At 41.3% G+C, this 19,107-nt stretch overlaps 1 protein-coding gene across 1 annotated transcript in view; it reads left to right on the forward strand.

Moving 5' to 3' along the window:
* Positions 1 to 19,107, forward strand: part of Rev3l (REV3 like, DNA directed polymerase zeta catalytic subunit) — a 155,547-nt gene that overhangs the window by 73,938 nt on the left and 62,502 nt on the right. Inside the window, exons 6-12 of the mRNA XM_032888520.1 lie at positions 2,889 to 2,983; positions 4,212 to 4,316; positions 5,295 to 5,379; positions 5,467 to 5,615; positions 13,133 to 13,252; positions 15,770 to 16,007; positions 18,882 to 19,024. Coding sequence (XP_032744411.1) covers positions 2,889 to 2,983; positions 4,212 to 4,316; positions 5,295 to 5,379; positions 5,467 to 5,615; positions 13,133 to 13,252; positions 15,770 to 16,007; positions 18,882 to 19,024 — 935 coding nt within the window. The remainder of the gene's footprint in view (positions 1 to 2,888; positions 2,984 to 4,211; positions 4,317 to 5,294; positions 5,380 to 5,466; positions 5,616 to 13,132; positions 13,253 to 15,769; positions 16,008 to 18,881; positions 19,025 to 19,107) is intronic.

Raw genomic sequence — 19,107 nt, forward strand, 5'->3', positions numbered from 1 at the left:
TACAGCTTCTGTGTAAAATTATTTGTATTACTGTACTATCAGAATGATTTTTAAAGGTTTTTAAGTAAGTAGTAAAAGTAACCACTATTCCTGAATTCTGCTCATTAACAACAATTTGAAGCCTCATCCAGTAATTTTATGACCTAATTCTGATTAGGTCATAAAAGTATAATAAAGGCACACTGACTAGGATTAAAATTGGAATTTTACTATAACAAATTGAACTTTAGAATGTTTGTAAGAAGTCTTTTTTCTTAAAGTTCTACAAACCAACTATAGGAAAAGATAGAACTAAACAAGCTAGTAAAGTTTCACTCAGTGACATTATTAACTCAGTTAAACACAGATGACTGGGGACCTTTTCTTTAATACTTATGTGTGTATGTATGTGTGTGTGTATGTATGCATGTATGTATGTATGTATGTATTATGTATTATGTATTTATTTATAGTTAGTCTCACGATGTAGTCATGGCTAGCTAGCCTGGAATTCACTGTGTATACTCAAACTTGTAGCAATCCTCCTGCCTCCTCTTTCCTCATGCTGAGATTACAGATGTATACCACCATTCCTTGCTAGCGCCATGTGTTTTTGTTTGTTTTAGAGCCTGTTGTTTCCCCCAATGTTTATATAATCTGAGAATCTGTGATTTCATTAAATATAAATAAAAGATAATGCCAGAAGTTTTCCCATAAACCAGTAGAATTCATTTGTCTCATTTCTCTCCCTAGTCTAGCGTGTTTTTCTAGGTGCCTTTAAAACAGTACAGTGGATTATTTGATATCCCTTTATAAGCACTATTACAAAGGGCACAGCAAATAACAAAGCTGTAAGAAGTCAGATGTTCTACTTTATTCTGTGTTGTAAGAGGAAATTACCCAGTGCCGTGGTTCTAAGAGTCGTTCCTTACAGCAGTCATAGTCTGAGGACAGACGTCCACCGTGTCTGCCTGATAGAATGAGAGAGAGGTGTGTGTGTGTGTGTGTGTGTGTGTGTGTGTGTGTGTGTGTGTGTGTGTGCGCGTGCGTGCGAGCGTGCATGCGTGCGCACGTGCGTGCGCTGCATTTGTAGACTCATGAGACAGAATGGGTATTATGATCAAAGGATGTCCTACTGTTGCATGGGTTTGGCTTCAAAGATTAAACTGAATGCCACATTTGTAAGGCAAGCTGAACCAACCTAGAGTATAAATGTTTAAATTCTCTCTGTCATGATTCTAATTAGTTGATCTCTTGTATTCAGTTGTTAGAGAAATACTTGGGAACAGTCCTGTAAGTTCCACTGTAATTTTTATCTAACTTTAATAACCAAAATGAATTGTCTGCATTTACTTAATGACTGAATACTTTTTATCATTATTTTCTACTGAAAATATTTTGAAGAGATTTTCCCCTCTAGAAATAGTACACAGACAACCACAAGACGTAGTGGTATATATTTAATCCCAGAACTTGAAAGGCAGAGACAGGAAGATCTCTGCGAATCCGAGGCCCACCTGATCTGCACCATGAATTCCAGGACAGCTAGGGCTATGTAGAGAGAACCTGTCTCAAAAAGGAACATTTTTTTTCTACTGTGAGATTATGTTTTTTCAGTGTTACTGAGTCTTTTTCCCCAAAAGTACCAGTCTTAGTAATGTTCATTTTTGTCATAACTCTTACATTTGTCAATATAATTCTTTGAAGTTGCAAAACATGTTAATGTAAGAAGAAGATTGTTAACTCTGAACTCTTCTATCTAGCACTTAAATTCATGACAACATGGATTTTATTCAGTTATGTGGACAGGGAGGCCAACCTACTCTGGGAATTATTTTTTCTAAAAGGTAAAGGGATATGGTTAGCTTACTCTGCCTTTTTTTAGATTGGCACAAAGATGTGTGCGTGTGTCTGTGATTTAACAAATGAACTTCTTGGTTCTGTTTTGTGGTGGTGAGGGAACTGTAGGTCAGAGCCAGACCTCAGGCTTCCCAGCAGACTTTCTTCATTGAGCTGTATGCCACCAGCCGTGACAACTTAGTGTCTAATGTCGACCCAATTCTCTTTAAGAGAAGGCGATAGAAAGTAACACTTCTTAGTGTTCTCCGCAAAACTTTAAAGAACATTCGATAAACAGTCTGCACCCCCATTACAGCAAGGTCTCTAACCTTTCATTTCATTTACTATCTCCCAGGATGAACTACAAAGTCTGCGACAGGAAACCTCATGTCTGTACCATGTCTCTGTGCATTCTGGGAGGAATGACAGACACATGGTGTCTGCCTACTTTCCTTTTTAGTGGCTCTGCAGGAACTAGGTCACAGAGTGTCAGAGAGGCTGGTCTGTGTGTGGTTCTCATAGAAGGAACTGTTGTCACCTGTGCCAGCTGGAACTCACTGCTAGTGTGGCTGTTCCTTCAACAGTGGGAGGAATGCTCGTGCCTCCAGCTCAGCAGTGGCTGAGGACAGAAGGCGCAGTGTCACTTGCCCACCTGTCAGTATGCTCACCTCCCCTTACCAAACATTATGTATGATGGCAGATGTAAGATACGCCTGTAGGCACCTTATTCTAAATAGTTAGGATTTTTAGTGAATTCTTGTGTTGTCTTAACCATTTTTTAGCCAGATCCACATACTAGGCATCAAATATTCCTCACATATAAAATATGATTCTGAATATACGGGTGGTAAATAGTATCCATTTAAAACGGTATCTATAGAATGTCATTATAATTTTTCTGTCCTGTTGTTATTTCATACACATGGTACCATGAATAATCATGAATTCATTTAATATTCTCAGGTTTTCTTATTACCACCAGAGCCTAAGCAAAGTCTCCGATCCCAGCAGCAACAACAACCTGGGTCGTTTGTGCTCCTTGCTTATGTACTGCTCTCCTCTCTTCACAGTTCTCTACTACTGGAAGGTGTGGAGCCCCTGAGTACCTGTGAGTTAGAAGTGGACGCCGTAGCTGCTGACATCTTGAATAGACTGGACATTGAGGGTACGCACGGGATTACTCTTACTGTGCATTCTCACCTGTAGAACATGGTAAAATGGAACCGAGGTGCCACTAGAGAAGTAGGATACAGAGGGAGAAGGCGTGATGTCCTGAGGTGTGCTCCTTGTGTACCTGGGAACCCGCCTTGAAGGAAAACTTGTTAGGTTGTTGGTTTCAGAGGGCTCGGTCCCTGGTCGTCGGGCTCCGTCGTTTCCAGGCCTAGGGTAAGACAGTATGTCCTGGCAGAAGGGCGTGGGAGCAGCACTGCCTCCCTCCCTCATGGACGCGAGCAGTCACAAAGGGACCAGGACAGATGCATGTGCAACACCCCTCTCAACAGCCCATGCAGCTCTGCCGGGAATGGCTTCATTCACTGCTCACCTCAGTGCCCTCCGTGCCATCACTTCTTCATCCAGCCGTCAGCCTGGGACCAAACCTTCAACCAACGACTCTTCAGACAATGTCTCCTATTTAATCACTATACATAGTTATCTATATTGCTTATTTATAGTTCTTTTACATTACTGTGTTTACCTAAATAGGAATCAGAAATAGGTGGCACTAAATAAAATTAGCCAGTATAAAATAATTTTGCATACTCTGCCTTTTAATTGTTTTATCTTCAGGTTATATATCCTGGAGAGAAGTTTTAGAATCATCTCTCATCAGCGTGTGAATTTTACTTACTTGGTGTGTGTGTTTTGTTTTTTAATTTATTTATTACGTATAGAGTTCTGCCTGCATGTATGCCTGCAGGCCAGAAGATCTGCATCAGATCTCATTACGGATGGTTAAGCACCACCATGTGGTTTCTGGGAATAGAACTCAGGACCTCTGGAAGAGCAGCCAGTGCTCTTAACCGCTGAGCCATCTTTTCAGCCTTTTGTGTGTTTTTGTTTTTGTTTTTTTTTTCCCAGTCAAAATAGAAAATTGAAAAAGGAGGCACCATTATAAATGTGGAATTGAGATAATTTGTTCATTATAGCACACACCATGTTTTTCTTTAAAACAAATATCATTAGGCATGATAGTACACACCTTTATCCTATCATTGAGAAGACAGAGGCAGGCAGATCTCCATTGGGTCCCAGGCCAGCCGGGGTGCCATAGTGAGTTCCATCCCAGTCAAGGGTACACAGCAAACTGCCCCACACCAAGTACTTATTAAAGTTTAAGCAGTTTATAGAGAAGAAGCTTTCTTTTGACCCTTGTATTATTGTTGTGATTGCAGCTCAAATTGGTGGAAACCCTGGGCTGCAGGCCATATGGGAAGATGAAAAACAGCGACGAAGAAACAGGAATGAAAACTCTCAAATTAGCCAGCCAGAATCGCAAGGTGAAAGTCAGTACATGCTTCAAATAAGAAAATCGTCACTGAGTTTGCCCTCAGCACTAGATGTTGTGTCTTAAATCACCCTTACTTTTCCTATGTAACTCCCGTTGTCATTGCTATACAACCAGTAGAGCTTTATAATTACCTCCAAACTAGTATTCATGTAGTCATCCCGTTGTCTCTGTGTGCTCTTGGTTTTTATGTGCCTTACCTTCTTGCCACAAGAGCTAGTTGTCCCCTTTCCGCCCTCAAGTATATCCGTGTCTTCTTTTTCCAAGTAAGATACTGAAAACCATGGAGCCCCACTTAGAAGCACCATTTTATTTGTTCTGCTTAGAAAGTGTTGGCCATGAAACACTGTCCCCACTGTCCTCTGAAACTGCCTGCCACACTCTCACCTTGATCATCGTGTGCAGCTGAGGACCCCTCATTACTAAACACTGCTGTACTCGGAAAGGATTGAGGGCTCACTTACCATGTATACAGCAAAGTCTTAACGCTAAACCTGAAAGTGTAAAGGACAGCTCAGAAATAAACGTTGTGATAAGTCTCCACTGAAGGCCAGTGAAAAATTTAAATTTCACTGTAATATTTAGAGTGCTAAAAATGTATTGGTAAAATTTAAGTGTCTTTTTCTATGCCCTTTAAAATATAAATGTATTTTACAAAGAAGGAAATTTCTAATTTCAGGGTGCATGATGCATTTATGATTAGAGAGCAACAGTTTTGTTGTTGTTATTGTTATTTTCTTTTGTTTTAGGTTGTAATTATAGAACTTAAGCTTGAAGTGATGATAAGTTCTTAATTTCATTGTTTAATAACCTCCCTTTCTCGTTTGTATGATTTTATACCAGGGCTGCATTTAGATGGTAGGATGTGAGTCAGGAGAAAGATAAAGTGCTGTGATTGTCAAAGCGCCTCTAAGGAAAAAGGAAAAGTATTTCATCCATTTGCTATCTAATGTACTTTTTAAATTTAAAGATTGCAGATTCGTGCCAGCAACAGAAAGTGAAAAAAAATTTCAGAAGAGACTTCAAGAAATTCTCAAACAGAATGATTTCTCAGTGTAAGTGCCTGTCTATTAGAGAGCTCAGAGCTCAGCTTACTGCTTTGCTAAATGGTTTGTTATAAAAGTTATGTTTTAATGAAGCAGAACACTATCAGGATCTGTGGACTACAGCAGTGGGTCCCAGGAGTTCTCTGCTGAGTTAACGTTGCACTCTGAGATTCTGTCTCCTGAAATGCTTCCCTGTTCACCGGCCAACATGATAGAAGTCCACAGAGACAACGATTGGAGCAAAGGTGAGGTCATCTGATTATCTTCTCAATTAAACCGAAAATGCTAAAGCAAACATTGTATCAGACACTTAAGTTAATATTTGCCCGTTTCCTTGTTTGTTTTTCTCCTCAGAAATAAATATGGATGTAGCAAAAATTATTTCCTGTTCTTGACCCTTTCTAAATCTCTAAAGATAAATACTATACTAAAGTTTCTATAAACTGTTAGGATGTAAAATTTTGTGATGATTTTTTTATACATGTATGTTCATGTATACAGACATATATGTATGTACTGTTGCTTAATGCTTCAATTTTTATACAAATGATGTCACTATTGGCAAAAATTAAGCAACTAGCATTTACATTCAAAAATGTAACAGCTAATCAAGAAATAATTTAAATAGCACAAATTCACTCATTTTAAGTATATAAGTACTCCATAATCTAATGTTAGAAAATACCCATGAGCCTACAGGCTTCCTTATTGTCATCATGGCCATTCCCAGGACCAGTTCCTAAGCAACCATTGGTTTAGATGTTTGTCTGTCTACACTCGTAGATATGTCATATAAATGAAGTCATGCAATATGGGTTTTTTCTTCTTTCACTTAGCAAATACTTTCAGGGTTTATGCTGTGGTAATTACCAACATTTTATTTCTTTTTATTACCAATTGTTAGATTCATTAATCCATTTATCAATTGGTAGATGTTTAAGTTCCTTTCACTTTTGACTGATTAAAATAATGTTCATGTGAACAATAAAATATAAAATTTAAAGTAAATGTGATATGATTTGAAAAATTATAATATTGAAAATGGTAGCAAATAAACCAATTGCAAAGTAAGCTTTGCTATAGAGTAATGCTTAACTAAGTGTGTTTTTTATTTCTTTTCAGTAGACACCAGAGTGTGGAATTCATAGAACATGTAGTAAATTTGTATTTGTTTTTTCCATAGTGGGCACTGTTTTATGTTACTTCCAGCGTTGTGTAAGGTTTCTTATGACTTAGTGTTTTTATTTAATACTTGGTATTATGTCTTTATTGTTCTAGAGTATATGAAATACTATCTTACTGAGGCCTAATTTTTATTTCCCTCACTACTAATAGTGATTATCATCTTTTTACGTCAACATCTTCATTTTGAAATTTACCATTGCTTTTTCATTTTAGCTGCTGATAGCTTTACTTTAATACTTATTGGTTCCTCTATAAGTATTAGAACCATTTTCACTTTTTCCCAGGGCTACGTCTGCCCTCTCAGTGACTTTGTGCAAAGTTTTCTCCACTGAACGCTGACAGGTTGCGTGCAAATCTGTGCTGTGCACAGTTGGTAGGTAAGAGGGTGGTGAGGGCTCTGTTGCTTCTGTCGAAGCCTCCTTGATCCGGCTGTGGAGTGCTCAGGCCGGGGACCCTTGACAACGATCAGGTGCTGACTAGCAGACTGAGTGAATACAGAGTACACGGTATCGATTGTGCGTGTGTGTGAGTGTGCACAGTTGTCTGCAGACAGAGTGGGGATTGGATACCCTCCAGCTGAGGGGAGGCTGGGAGCCGCCTGATGATGTTGCTGGGAGGTGAGCTCTGCGAGCATCCAGGGCAGAACTGCAGAGCATCTCCCAAGTCCTGGGCTCTCATGAGACTTCCTGATTGGTTTTTATTTCTTCCTCTCAAGCTTATTCTGTAAACTCCCATTTTTAGGCTTATTTTATCCATCTTGTTTCTGCATTATGTTTTTAATTCTTTAGTATTTTTCATGTCTTCAGTTTTAATGTCCTGCTTACCTGTGTCTTCTGATGGCTTAGGTTTCGTACTTGGTATATGCATCCTTCTCTATCCTGTCGTAAGGAAAGTTTCCTAACGTAGCTATCCTAAGGCTTAGGTGTATGTGCTAGTTTGTTTTAGGCCACTGTCATAAATACTACGACCAAAAGCAACTGGGAGAAGGAGGCGTTTGTTTCCTCTTATGTTTCCAGGTAATAAATAGTCCATCACTGAGGAAAGTAACAAGTACTCAAGCAGGAGTAGAGACAAGAACCATGGAGGAGAGCTGCTCATTGGCTTGCTTCCTCTGGCTTCCTCAGCTGCCCACGGGTGGCACTGCCCACAATGGGATGGCCCTTCCTACAGCGATAAGCAATGGAGAAAGTGTCCCTCAGGCATGCCCCCAGGCCAGCTTGAGCCAGGCAGTTCCCAACTGATATGTCCTCAGGTCACTGTAAGTTGTGTTGACAGTTCAAGCTCACTGGGAGACTAATAACCCTTCCAGCTACACACATAATCCATCACTTTAAACTATAGCATTTTCTTTCTTGTTTATCCACAAGATCTTACGTTGTCAGAATTTAAAATAGTCTAACTTTTAAAAGCTCCACAGTCTTTTAAAAAATTCCAACAATTTAAAAGTCCAAATTCTCTTTAAAAATCCAGAGTATGTGTATTCCTTTCCCCTATGGCTGTTATAAATCTCCATGACCAAATCAACTTAGAGAAGAAAGTGCTTGGGCTTACAGTTCCAGAGGGATAGGAGACCATCACCATCATGGCAGGACGGTGTAGCAGCAGGCATGCGTGTTGTCTGGAGCAACAGCGGAGAATCACTTCTTAAACCAGAAACAGGAACCAGAGAGAGTGAACCAAGAATGATGAATGACTTTGAAACCTCAAAGTTCACCCCGAAGCAACACGCTTCCTGCAACTAGGCTATGCCTCCCGAGCCTCCTGTCTTAGTTACCCCTCTCTTGCTGTGTTCAGATGCCATGAGCAAGGCAGCTTGTAGAGGAAACAGTTCCCTGGGGCTTGCAGTTTCAGAGGCTGAGCCTGTCGCCATCATAGCAGGGAGCACGGCAGCAGGCAGGCAGGCATGGTGCATACTAGAAGATGAGAGTCTACATCCTGATCCACAAGGGTGAGGCACTGAGAGAGGGAGGGCGGGACTAACTGGGAGTGGAGAGGGCCCGCCCCCAGTGACACACCTCCAGCAACCCACAGTCCTTCCCAAGCCAACTGAGGACCAAGTATCCCAACACAGGCGCCAACTGGGGCTGCTCTCTTTCAACATCACCTTTGCCCGGAGACCCACCAGCTGGGGACAAAGTACTCAGATGGCCAAGATGATAGGGACCATCTCATTGTAGCCCCACAGTGGCTCAACTAGGGGCACCCAGAAGAACAGCAAATCCCACTATATCATTGTGTCTAAAGAGGGAGGAACCATGATGTAGTTAACAGTCAAATCAACACCAAGGTCCAGTGATGTAAAAGGCTCTGTGTCCAACACCTGCAACCTCCTTGTGGTCGTTTGTGTTCCGAAGGGTTGGATAAGTCCCACTTCTTTTTCTCTGCTGTCCCTGGCACTCAGACATGTCTCATAGGTTGTGTTGGCTCTACTCACACCTGTCATCTCCTTGGTGGCAAATGCCTTGGTCCTGGCATTTCCCGAGTGCTGGGACCTCCACTGCACCATCATCGTCAGTGGCCACGCTTGGCCTCTCCATGGATTCCAAATCTGCCACACGGTGCTAGGTCTCAGCTGCTCTCTGTGTCCTTCAGTCGTGCATCTGACATATGCATATGTACGTGTAGCGGATGCTCGAGACTTCAAAACCAGTACCAGGTCGGGATAACTTCTAGGTGCCAGCTTGATATGCAGTCTTTCCACCACTACAGCGTCTATGTGCTGACCTAAGGAAACATTCCAGAAGATCCGTCCCAGTGATGCTGACCGCTTATTAATTACAGCTGGTTTTACAGCCACAGCCAAGCAGTCTCCACTGCTCCAAGAAAGCACAAGTTCTTCTTGTGCCCATTCTTTTCCCTTCCTCCCTCCAAACTGTCTGGTAAGCCCCTGCCCATACTTCTCCAACTCATGGCCTCTCTTTTTCACTTACTCTGTGTGTGTGTGTGTGTGTGTGTGTGTGTGTGTTCATTCCTAAATATAACCTTTTCAGTCTATATAATGTATGTTTTCAGGGTTGACTGTTTGGTACAGTTACTGGGGAAGGTCACCTCTCTTGCTACCACCTTTTCTCAGTTGCCCATAGTTCTTTGTGTAGGACTGAGGCCTCATACTTCTATGGATTCTTAATTAAAGTATATCACACAGATGGCCTCAGTAGATTTTGGGGGGATTCTTAACTTCCCTCTGAAGCTTCAGAAGCCATGTCTCCATGTCTATATTTCTCTGCACATTTTTACCTCCTAAGCTCACCATAGCTCGTTAAATCTAAGCGTTCAATGGCCTTTCCATCCTAATGTTCCAAATGCTTCCACATCCTCCTCAAGCCCAGCATCAGCATGGTCAGGCCTTTCCCAGCAAGCCCACTCTCAGGGCCAGTTTCTGTCCTACTTTCAGCCTGTTTTTCTGTTGCTATGATAAAAAAGACTTGTGAAGAAAGAGTTGGCTTCATTCTGGCATCAGTTCATCACTGCTCAGTGAAGAAGTCAGGGCAGGAACTCGGAAGGAACCTGGAGGCAGGAACTGAAACAGAGCCCACCCAGGAACACTGCTTCCTGGCTTACTCCCAGGTCCTTGCTTAGCTTCCACAGTAGCACCACAGTGTGATCAAAAAACGTTTCACAGACATTTCCTGGTTCACCTAGATCAAGGCAATTCCCCAGTTGCGACTCTGTTAGTTAACTCTGGGCTGTGTCAAGTTGATAACTAGTTTTTTCCATTTAGATCTCTAATTCTTACATGAAAAATAAAGACCTAATTATGTGTGTATGGGACTCTGTAAGTAGTCGTGTGATATATTTATTAAAGCGTCTCGTTGCTCCTCTAGATTCCCCACCATCACGTGTCCTAGGATCATCTCATACCATCTCAGTTGTCCCTTTAAGACTTGTCAGACTGAGAATTGTCTCTCTTGATCCTGTACAATGGCTTCCTGCTATTAACTTGAGGGTCTCATTGTTATTTTTCTGTACAGAACTCTGTGTGGGCTTTTATTGAGGATTTCTTATTTTATAGATCAGTTTAAGGAGTATTTTAATCTTTTTCATACCAGCGCATGTACAAACACTGGACATCGTTCTCATTTTACTTGCTCTTTTTCCCCATGGCCTTCAATAGTTTTGTAATTCTACGTTGTATTTTGTTTTCTATAATCTAAGTAATTTTTAATTATTGTAGTTATGAGCTTTATTTTTAAAATTATGTCATTGCTGATAATTGTGGATTTTAGTGGCCTTTGCATATCATTTCTGTCTAGAGACTTTTATTAGTACTAATAGTTCAGATGTATTTTTTCTTAGAGCTTAGTGGATTCAGTCACTGTCTGCAAAGTACTGTTCCTTTCTCAAGCCCATTTCGTCTCCCAGATCCGTAAAAAAAATTCTCGTTTCTTTTTCTGTGTGTGGGCGATTGCCTGCATATGTGTCAGAGTAGCACATATATACAAAGCCCCTGAAGGCCAGAAGAGGGCAGCAGGCCTCTTGGAACTGGACTTGTAGATGGCTTTGAGCTGCCCCATGGATACTAGGAATAAGAGCTGAATCTTCTGAGAGAGCCACAGTTCTCCTGACTCCTGAACCATCTCTCATCCCCTCCCCTCACGCCCTAGTGGTCTGCCACAGCATCAAGGATGACACAGAATAAAAATGTCGATGGCCAGATCTTCAAACCCAATGCTTCCCTTTTCTTTCCCTTTTCTTTTCTTGTCTTCTCCTCCTCTTCCTCTTCTTCCTCTACCTCTTCTAACATCTCTTCCTCTTTCTCTTCTTCTTTTTTGCTTTTTGAGGTTGTTTGTGTTTTTTGCATTTTTGTTTTCAGCCTGGGCTAGCCAAGCACTTTCTGTGTAGACCAGGTTGGTCTGGGATTGGGGTCTCCAATATATGATGAATATTAAATCAAGATTTACCAAATAGTCTTCTGAATTTACTAAAATTAGTCTTTCTTTTATACTCTATTAATATGGTGTTATATTTTTTCAATATTTATTTAGTTTTTAATAGTTTTCTTAGAATTTTAGCATATCAGTGAAAAAGAGCCATACTTGCCTCATTAAACAATTGTAAGGTTTCAACTTCCCTTTTGAGAGTTTTCATTAAATTAGGATCATCTGTCTCTTTTGGATTTCATAGATAAAACCACCCAGCCCCTCCAGATGCCCCTCCAGATGCCCCTCCAGTTGTATGAATGGCTTTCCTTGTGAAGTAGCTACTTTATCTGCTCTGGTTTTCTTCCGTTCTGCTGAGTCTGTTTTGATTGCATTTTCCCTAAGACCTTGTCCATTGTACTGGAGTTTTCCATGGATTGGCATAAAGCAGTTTGTAGCATCATCTAACATCCTTACCTTTAACACTCCCATTCACTCTTGCCTGTGTGCCTGTGCTTTCCCCAGAACTGCTTTGGTCATTGTAATTATCCTTATCATTGTCCCTGTCAGACCACCAGGATTTGTTTTTAACCAAATGTTTATTTTAGAAAGCTGTTTTCTGGGTTTTGATTATTGGTTTATTTGTTTTGATTAAATACTCTGTCTTAGATTGGCTGTTTTGTAGTATATTTTATATAAAAATATTTTTTTCTGAGTAGTTAACTCTCTAAAAACTCAAAAACATTTAAATGTCAAGTCTGTTTAAATGTCTAAGCAAAAACTGTTTTTCCAGTTAGCTGTAATCCTTCCAGTTAGCTGCTGATTGTGTATGTGTAGTCGGTGTCTCCCTCTCCTCTCCCCGCTTCCCTCTCCTTCCTCTCTCCCTTTAAAATATGCTTTCTATCTCTCCGTTACTAGATTCTAATATGGGATTTGTTTCATCTGTGTTCTTAAAATTATTGATTCTTTCTGGGCATTAGACCCTCTATTACATGTTGAACGAAACTATTTTTAGGTAACAAATAAGAAGCTTTTGAAAAATATACAATTAATGTAAAATGAATTAATTTTGAACCACAGAGAATAAAAACCTTTATCGTTGAGGATCTAAGAGTGCTCATACCTGCCCATATTCCCAGCACTTAGGAATGGGAGCAGACTGACCAGGATTTAAGATCATGACAAGTTAGGGGCCAGATGGGGCTACAGGAGATCTTATTAGAAAACACAACAAAAACATAAACACACACACATTGTGCGTCTCAGTACTGGTTTTTATCTGAATACTGTAATTATATGAGTATAGTAAAAATGCAGGCGAGCTTATAAGTATTTGGTGAGCTGTAAATCCATGTTGTTTTGCCTTTTGTTTGTTTCTGTTGTTGAGAAGGTCTCACTGTATAGTCTAGCTAGACTGGAGCTCACCAAGTAAACCAGGCTGGTCCAGAACTCAGGGAGATGTGCCTGCATGTGTATGCCTCCCTCCCCTGGGATGGGAGAGGGATATTAAATACATGTGACTGATGATGACGTTCTCTGGGCTTTTTATTACATTTGTATTATATTTTTATTTAGTATATTTTACCAATATCCCAAGACTTTCAGGTACATTTACACTGTAAAATTCCATAATTTATACAAATTCTATACTGTGTAAGCTGCTGGGTTTTAGCACCGAGGTATTGCCTTAACGCTCTTGTCGTCTTTGTCGTCCTAAGGTAACACTAAACATAAAGTAGAAGAAGCACTCATTAATGAAGAAGCAATTTTGAACCTCATAGAAAATAGTCAGACTTTTCAGCCTTTGACTCAAAGACTGAGTGAGACACCGGTTTTCAGTAAGTAACAACACTACCTTAAATGTGTCGTGTTTTAATCAAAGTAACTTTCTGGGTTGTTCCCCCCCCCCTTTGCTTTGAAGAAGTGAACATTTCACATTTAGTAAATGCTGAGTATAAAAATTATGTATCCCATTAGATCGAGTAGTTCTATGTTTTCTCCTTGTTTTTCCTTAAAAAAATAAACAAACAGCTGTAAATGAAATTTTTTTTTCTTGAACCAAATTGGGTTAAAAGGATGTTGTTTTAGGGATAAAACAAATTATCTGCTTTTCTTTTACTATTTCTGTGTGTGAAGTATTGCATACATTTGTTTTAGAATGTAAGGGTATGCAGGGATGTGCACATGCATTTGGAGATGCAAGGATAAGCAGGTGTGTGCACATCTGGAGGTGTAAGGATAAGCAGGGGTGTGTGCACATGCATGTGGAGGTGTGAGGATAAGCTGGTGTGTGCACATGCATCTGGAGGTGTGAGGATAAGCAGGTGTGTGCACATGCATGTGGAGGTGTGAGGATAAGCAGGTGTGTGCACATGCGTGTGGAGGTGTGAGGATAAGCAGGTGTGTGTGCACATGCGTGTGGAGGTGTGAGGATAAGCAGGTGTGTGCACATCTGGAGGTGTGAGGATAAGCAGGTGTGTCCACATGCATGTGGAGGTGTGAGGATAAGCAGGTGTGTGTACATGCGTGTGGAGGTGTGAGGATAAGCAGGTGTGTGCACATGCATGTGGAGGTGTGAGGATAAGCAGGTGTGTGCACATGCGTGTGGAGGTGTGAGGATAAGCAGGTGTGTGCACATGATGAGAGGATAAGCAGGTGTGTGCACATCTGGGGTGTGGGATAAGCAGGTGTGTCCACATGCATGTGGAGGTGTGAGGATAAGCAGGTGTGTGTACATGCGTGTGGAGGTGTGAGGATAGCAGGTGTGTGCACATGCAGGTGTGAGGATAAGCAGGTGTGTGCACATGCGTGTGGAGGTGTGAGGATAAGCAGGTGTGTGCACATGCGTGTGGAGGTGTGAGGATAAGCTGGTGTGTGCACATCTGGAGGTGTGAGGATAAGCTGGTGTGTGCACATCTGGAGGTGTGAGGATAAGCAGGTGTGTGCACATCTGGAGGTGTGAGGATAAGCTGGTGTGTGCACATCTGGAGGTGTGAGGATAGGCAGGGGTGTGCACATCTGGAGGTGTGAGGATAGGCAGGGGTGTGCACATCTGGAGGTGTGAGGATAAGCTGGTGTGTGCACATGCGTGTGGAGGTGTGAGGATAAGCAGGTGTGTGCACATGCATGTGGAGGTGTGAGGATAAGCAGGTGTGTGCACATCTGGAGGTGTGAGGATAAGCAGGTGTGTCTTATGGCTTGTCTTGGTAGTCAGCCTGCTCTGGAATCCCCTTCTCCACCTCCAAGACAAGAGCCACAGGTGGGCCGCTCTGCCCAACAGCGTTTTATGGGCTCCTGGAGAGCTAAACTCTAGTCCTTACACTTGCAGAGTAAGTGTACATTAACTACTGAGCCAGGTCCCGGCAACCAAACACTCCTTTTAAAACAGTATCCAAATGAGACATCGTGATAAAATTGTGGATGCTTTGCTGCAGTATGAGGAAGTTTACATTAAGCCACGAGCTCTGAAGCAGCACAGTGTATGACAGTGTTGTTTTACCTCCTTAAATGCACTTCAACCATAACACATTATGCCTCTCAGTTTGCTTGGTACCACCACCGCTATGCTGCTTCTTTTGTTTCTCTTTTCAAGTTTTTATAGTGTACATTTGAATTCTTTATATATTCTTGCTATCAATCCCATTATATAAATAACTTTATTGAAAAGATATTTCCACAAAAGCTCATATGGAAAAGAAATGAAGGGAGATCCCCAACATCAACCTTAGACCTCTATGTGCGCATGCACAGACACCTGCACACACATTTGCACCCATACCACACAAAAACACACAAAAGAGGAAAAACATATGTATGTCATGAAAGTAGGTGTGCCTGTTAACTTGTAGACGCACTGAGAGGAAGGTAAAAGAGGAGGAAAAGGTAACTGAAACGTAGTGAAGTGGTATGAATCTGTCAAAATGACAGGATGAAAGAAACCATCAGTTCATACACTGACTCAAATAGTAGAAATAAAAGGTATAAAACCATCAGAATATTTTCAATTTTCTTACATATACATGTGGTAGTAGAATTAATGTGTTAGGTAGAGTGGATCTAGGGGAAAATAAACTCAGTTTCTCCTATATTTCCCACCACAACAGTCAACACAGAACATGTGTGTGACTGGATGTGAGAGGAAATCTGAAAATCTTCTTTTAAATAAAGTCACTGACGTGTCTGTCGTTCAGATGGTGGAAGGCCCTGGTTTTGATGAGCGAGCCCCGGCAGTAACAGCTGACCTTTGTACCAACCGTATCCCTGTGGTGCATGCAGCACCTGTTGCATTGCTCTGGGTTGGTGTCATCGTTTAGAAAGTCGATGTTATTTTGGTGGTTAACTTGCTTGTTTTGCAGTGGACAGTAGCCCTGACGAGTCGCTGGTCCATCTTCTTGCTGGTTTGGAAAGTGATGGATACCAAGGAGAAAAGAATAGGATGCCATTACCTCGTCACACGTTTGGGGAATCTCAAAACCCCCAAAACAGTGACGATGAAGAGAATGCACCCCAGATCGAGAAGGAAGAGATGGAGCTTAGTGTGCTGATGTCCCAGAGATGGGACAGTGATACTGAAGAACATTGTGCCAAAAAGAGGTGATTTCTCTTAAAAACGCTGTTTCAGTTCCTCTAATGCATGCTTTCTGTCACTGCTGCACTTCAGGAAAGTTACTGTTACTGTTCATCCTATAAAATACCCAGTGAGCTAAACGGACTTTCAGAATCCCCTTTAAATAATGACTGTTTTCATGTAGCATGTATTTAATATTCCATGAAATATCATGTTCTGCTACATTTAGAAACAAACCCAGAAACCATCTGTTTCTTATCCAGTGCTGACATGTGTAAGGACAGAGTCTGCAGTGGGTAACAACCCTGAGAGTAACTTGCTAACGGAGCTCAGGAGCAGTGTGCAGAGTCCGCTTAGAACTAAGTGACCCTCATGTCTTACTAGCCTGAGTCACTTACACACTAGACAGAAGACAGTAGCTGGCCAGGTGTCACATGCCAGCCAGTGCTACAAAGTGAGAACCTCTCTCAAAATAACGTGTCTGACGCGTGCACTCAGTCAGAACGAACCAGGTCTACCCCTTTTAATCCCTGTACTCCTGTGGCAAAGGCAAATGGGTCTCTGTGAGAAAGAGCCTAGCCTGTTCTACACAGTAAGCTCCAGGCCAGAGAAGGCTAGAGAATAAGACCCTGTGTCTCGAAAGAAAGAAAAGAGAGGAGCTGATGTATTAGCCAGGTTCTCTAAAGGAGTAGGAATGATGGCGGGGATGCACGCTTATGTCTATAATGAGTATATATCATATGTATTAGGGGAACCCATGTTGCACGCTTATGTCTATAATGAGTATGTATCATATGTATTAGGGGAACCCATTGATGCACGCTTATGTCTATAATGAGTATATATCATATATATTAGGGGAACCCATTAGATTGGTCTATAGGATGAAAGACAACAATGGCTGTCTTCCAGAGGGGAAGCCAAGAGTCTGGTAGTCACTCAGTCTATAAGGCTGATGTATCAGCAACCCCATTCTGTTGTTGAAAGCCAGGCGGCTGCCTGGGCACTCTAGTGGAATTCCAAAGACACCATTTCTAATATTGGTGAAGGAATGCTACAGCAATGGGATGGGTGGCCATGCCAGAAACAGTGAGGGCAAGCAGTCAAAAAGCAAGTTCTCGTCCATAACTGGCCTGCCACCAGAGAGTGCTGCCCACATTTAGGGTGGGACTTCCTGCTTCAAATAATCTGATCAGGAAAATCCTTCCATTTCAGTGTATTCCCAGTCAGGTTGGCAGCCAACATTAGCCATCACAAATGACACAGCGGTCAGCTGAGCAGCCTCTGTGAGCTTGAGTAGTCTGAGTCCACTTCTGAAACTCAAACTTGTCATAACCATATTAGAGAGAAATTGAAGAATAGAAACACAGAGAGAAATGTGTTAAATTTTGTTTTGCCGTGTGTATCCCAGTTTAAGAAGACTGAGAAAGAAAAGGAGGACTGGAAAGATTGGTGAACACTCGTTTTTAAAGAACCTTTGAATAGAGACTGTTTGGAGAAGTGATCAACATTTATGCATTGAAGATTAATATGTAGAAAATGGCACAGGTCTATTCCTTATGATGACAGAGGATAAAGCATAAACGTGCCATGGAAATTGAAAATAGTCATGTGATTGTGACACCAAGAGCAGTTAGCTCCTGAGAGAGTCAGTCATAGGAAGGGTGGCCTGTGAGACAGCATGCTCCTGATGCAGAGACTCTGAAAACAAAGATCGTATCATTTGTTAAAAACAGGAGTTTTACACCAGATAGCAAGTTTGATTAAAGTCATTAAATAATGTCTGGTGTAATATTTCTTCAGGCACATAAGGCGATTTTATGACAAATTGTGATTTATAAAAGGCTTAAAGGGGAAACTATTCTGTGAGGCCAGAGGGAATAAGTTGGGTATGGAAAGAAAGACTTTGAGCATCTAGACGGGAGTGAAAGTATCAGACTAACATAACTATGGGATAGAACTTAAGAGAATCTGAACCTCAAATTTATGTAAAATTTTCAGTAACCGTGCTTTGTGGCTATTCCCAGAGCATCTCTGGTACTGTATCGCCTTCCAGCTCTTATTAGGGCACTACTAATTCTTCTTGAAAAATCTCTGAGATCTGAATGCCCCATCTCACCTACGTTGTTTTCCATTTCAGAGTTTAGCGATAAATGTATTAGGATGCTACGTTTGTAGAAGTCACCTAGTTCTCATTTGCTATATTTGTGTATATCATATCCATGGATAGGTTAAGGGGAGACCGTGAGCAAGGGCATGACTAGATAGAATAATGGTCCAAGATGTTGTGCGAGAATTCTATGCTGGGCAGTGGTAGTGCACTCCTTTAATCCCAGCACTGAGGAGGCAGAGGCAGAAGGATCTCAGTGAGTTTGAGACTAGCTTGGTCTGCATAGGGAGTTCCCAGAGAGCCAGGGAAACCCTGTCTTAACCAAAAAAGAAGAAAAAATAATTATGATGCCTTCTATGTCAACATGAATGAGATTATAAATCCTGTTTGTGGTAACTTTTTGCAGGTCCTGTAGCAGTACATGCTAATAAGTAAAATTAACCTGTTTTTCTTTTTAATATCTTTATATTTTTACTGACATAATCAAGTCAGAAAACTTGTATCCAAGATGTACCTTTTTCTTTTACGTTCTTATTTCCTTTTATTTTATGTGTGTGAGTGTTTGCTTGCTCTTGTATCTGTACATCACATGCATGCACTGTCTCCAGAAACAGAAGAGGGTATTAGATGTTCTGTAACTGGACTTACATACAGTCGTGAGCCACCATGTGGGCGGGTGGCTGGGACTGAATCTGGAGCCCAGTGTGTTTAACCACTGAACCATCTCTCCAGCCCCGGATGCACCATTCTCTAATGACCGTACTCACTGATGAGTTGTAATGTCCTCTAGGTCACTGTGCAGAAATGCCCACAGAAGTTCTACTGAAGAAGATGACTCGTCCTCGGAAGAGGAAATGGAGTGGACTGATAATAGTTTGCTTTTTGCCAATCTCTCTATACCTCAGTTAGATGGAACTGCAGATGAAAATAGTGGTAAGAAAATAAACCTATTGTATTTGGTTATGTGATGGCTCACAATGTATTTTATTTGTGACATGTCTGTGCTGTCTTTGAGT

This window comes from Rattus rattus, chromosome 18 (assembly GCF_011064425.1).
Source record: "Rattus rattus isolate New Zealand chromosome 18, Rrattus_CSIRO_v1, whole genome shotgun sequence".
Lineage (NCBI taxonomy): Eukaryota > Metazoa > Chordata > Mammalia > Rodentia > Muridae > Rattus > Rattus rattus.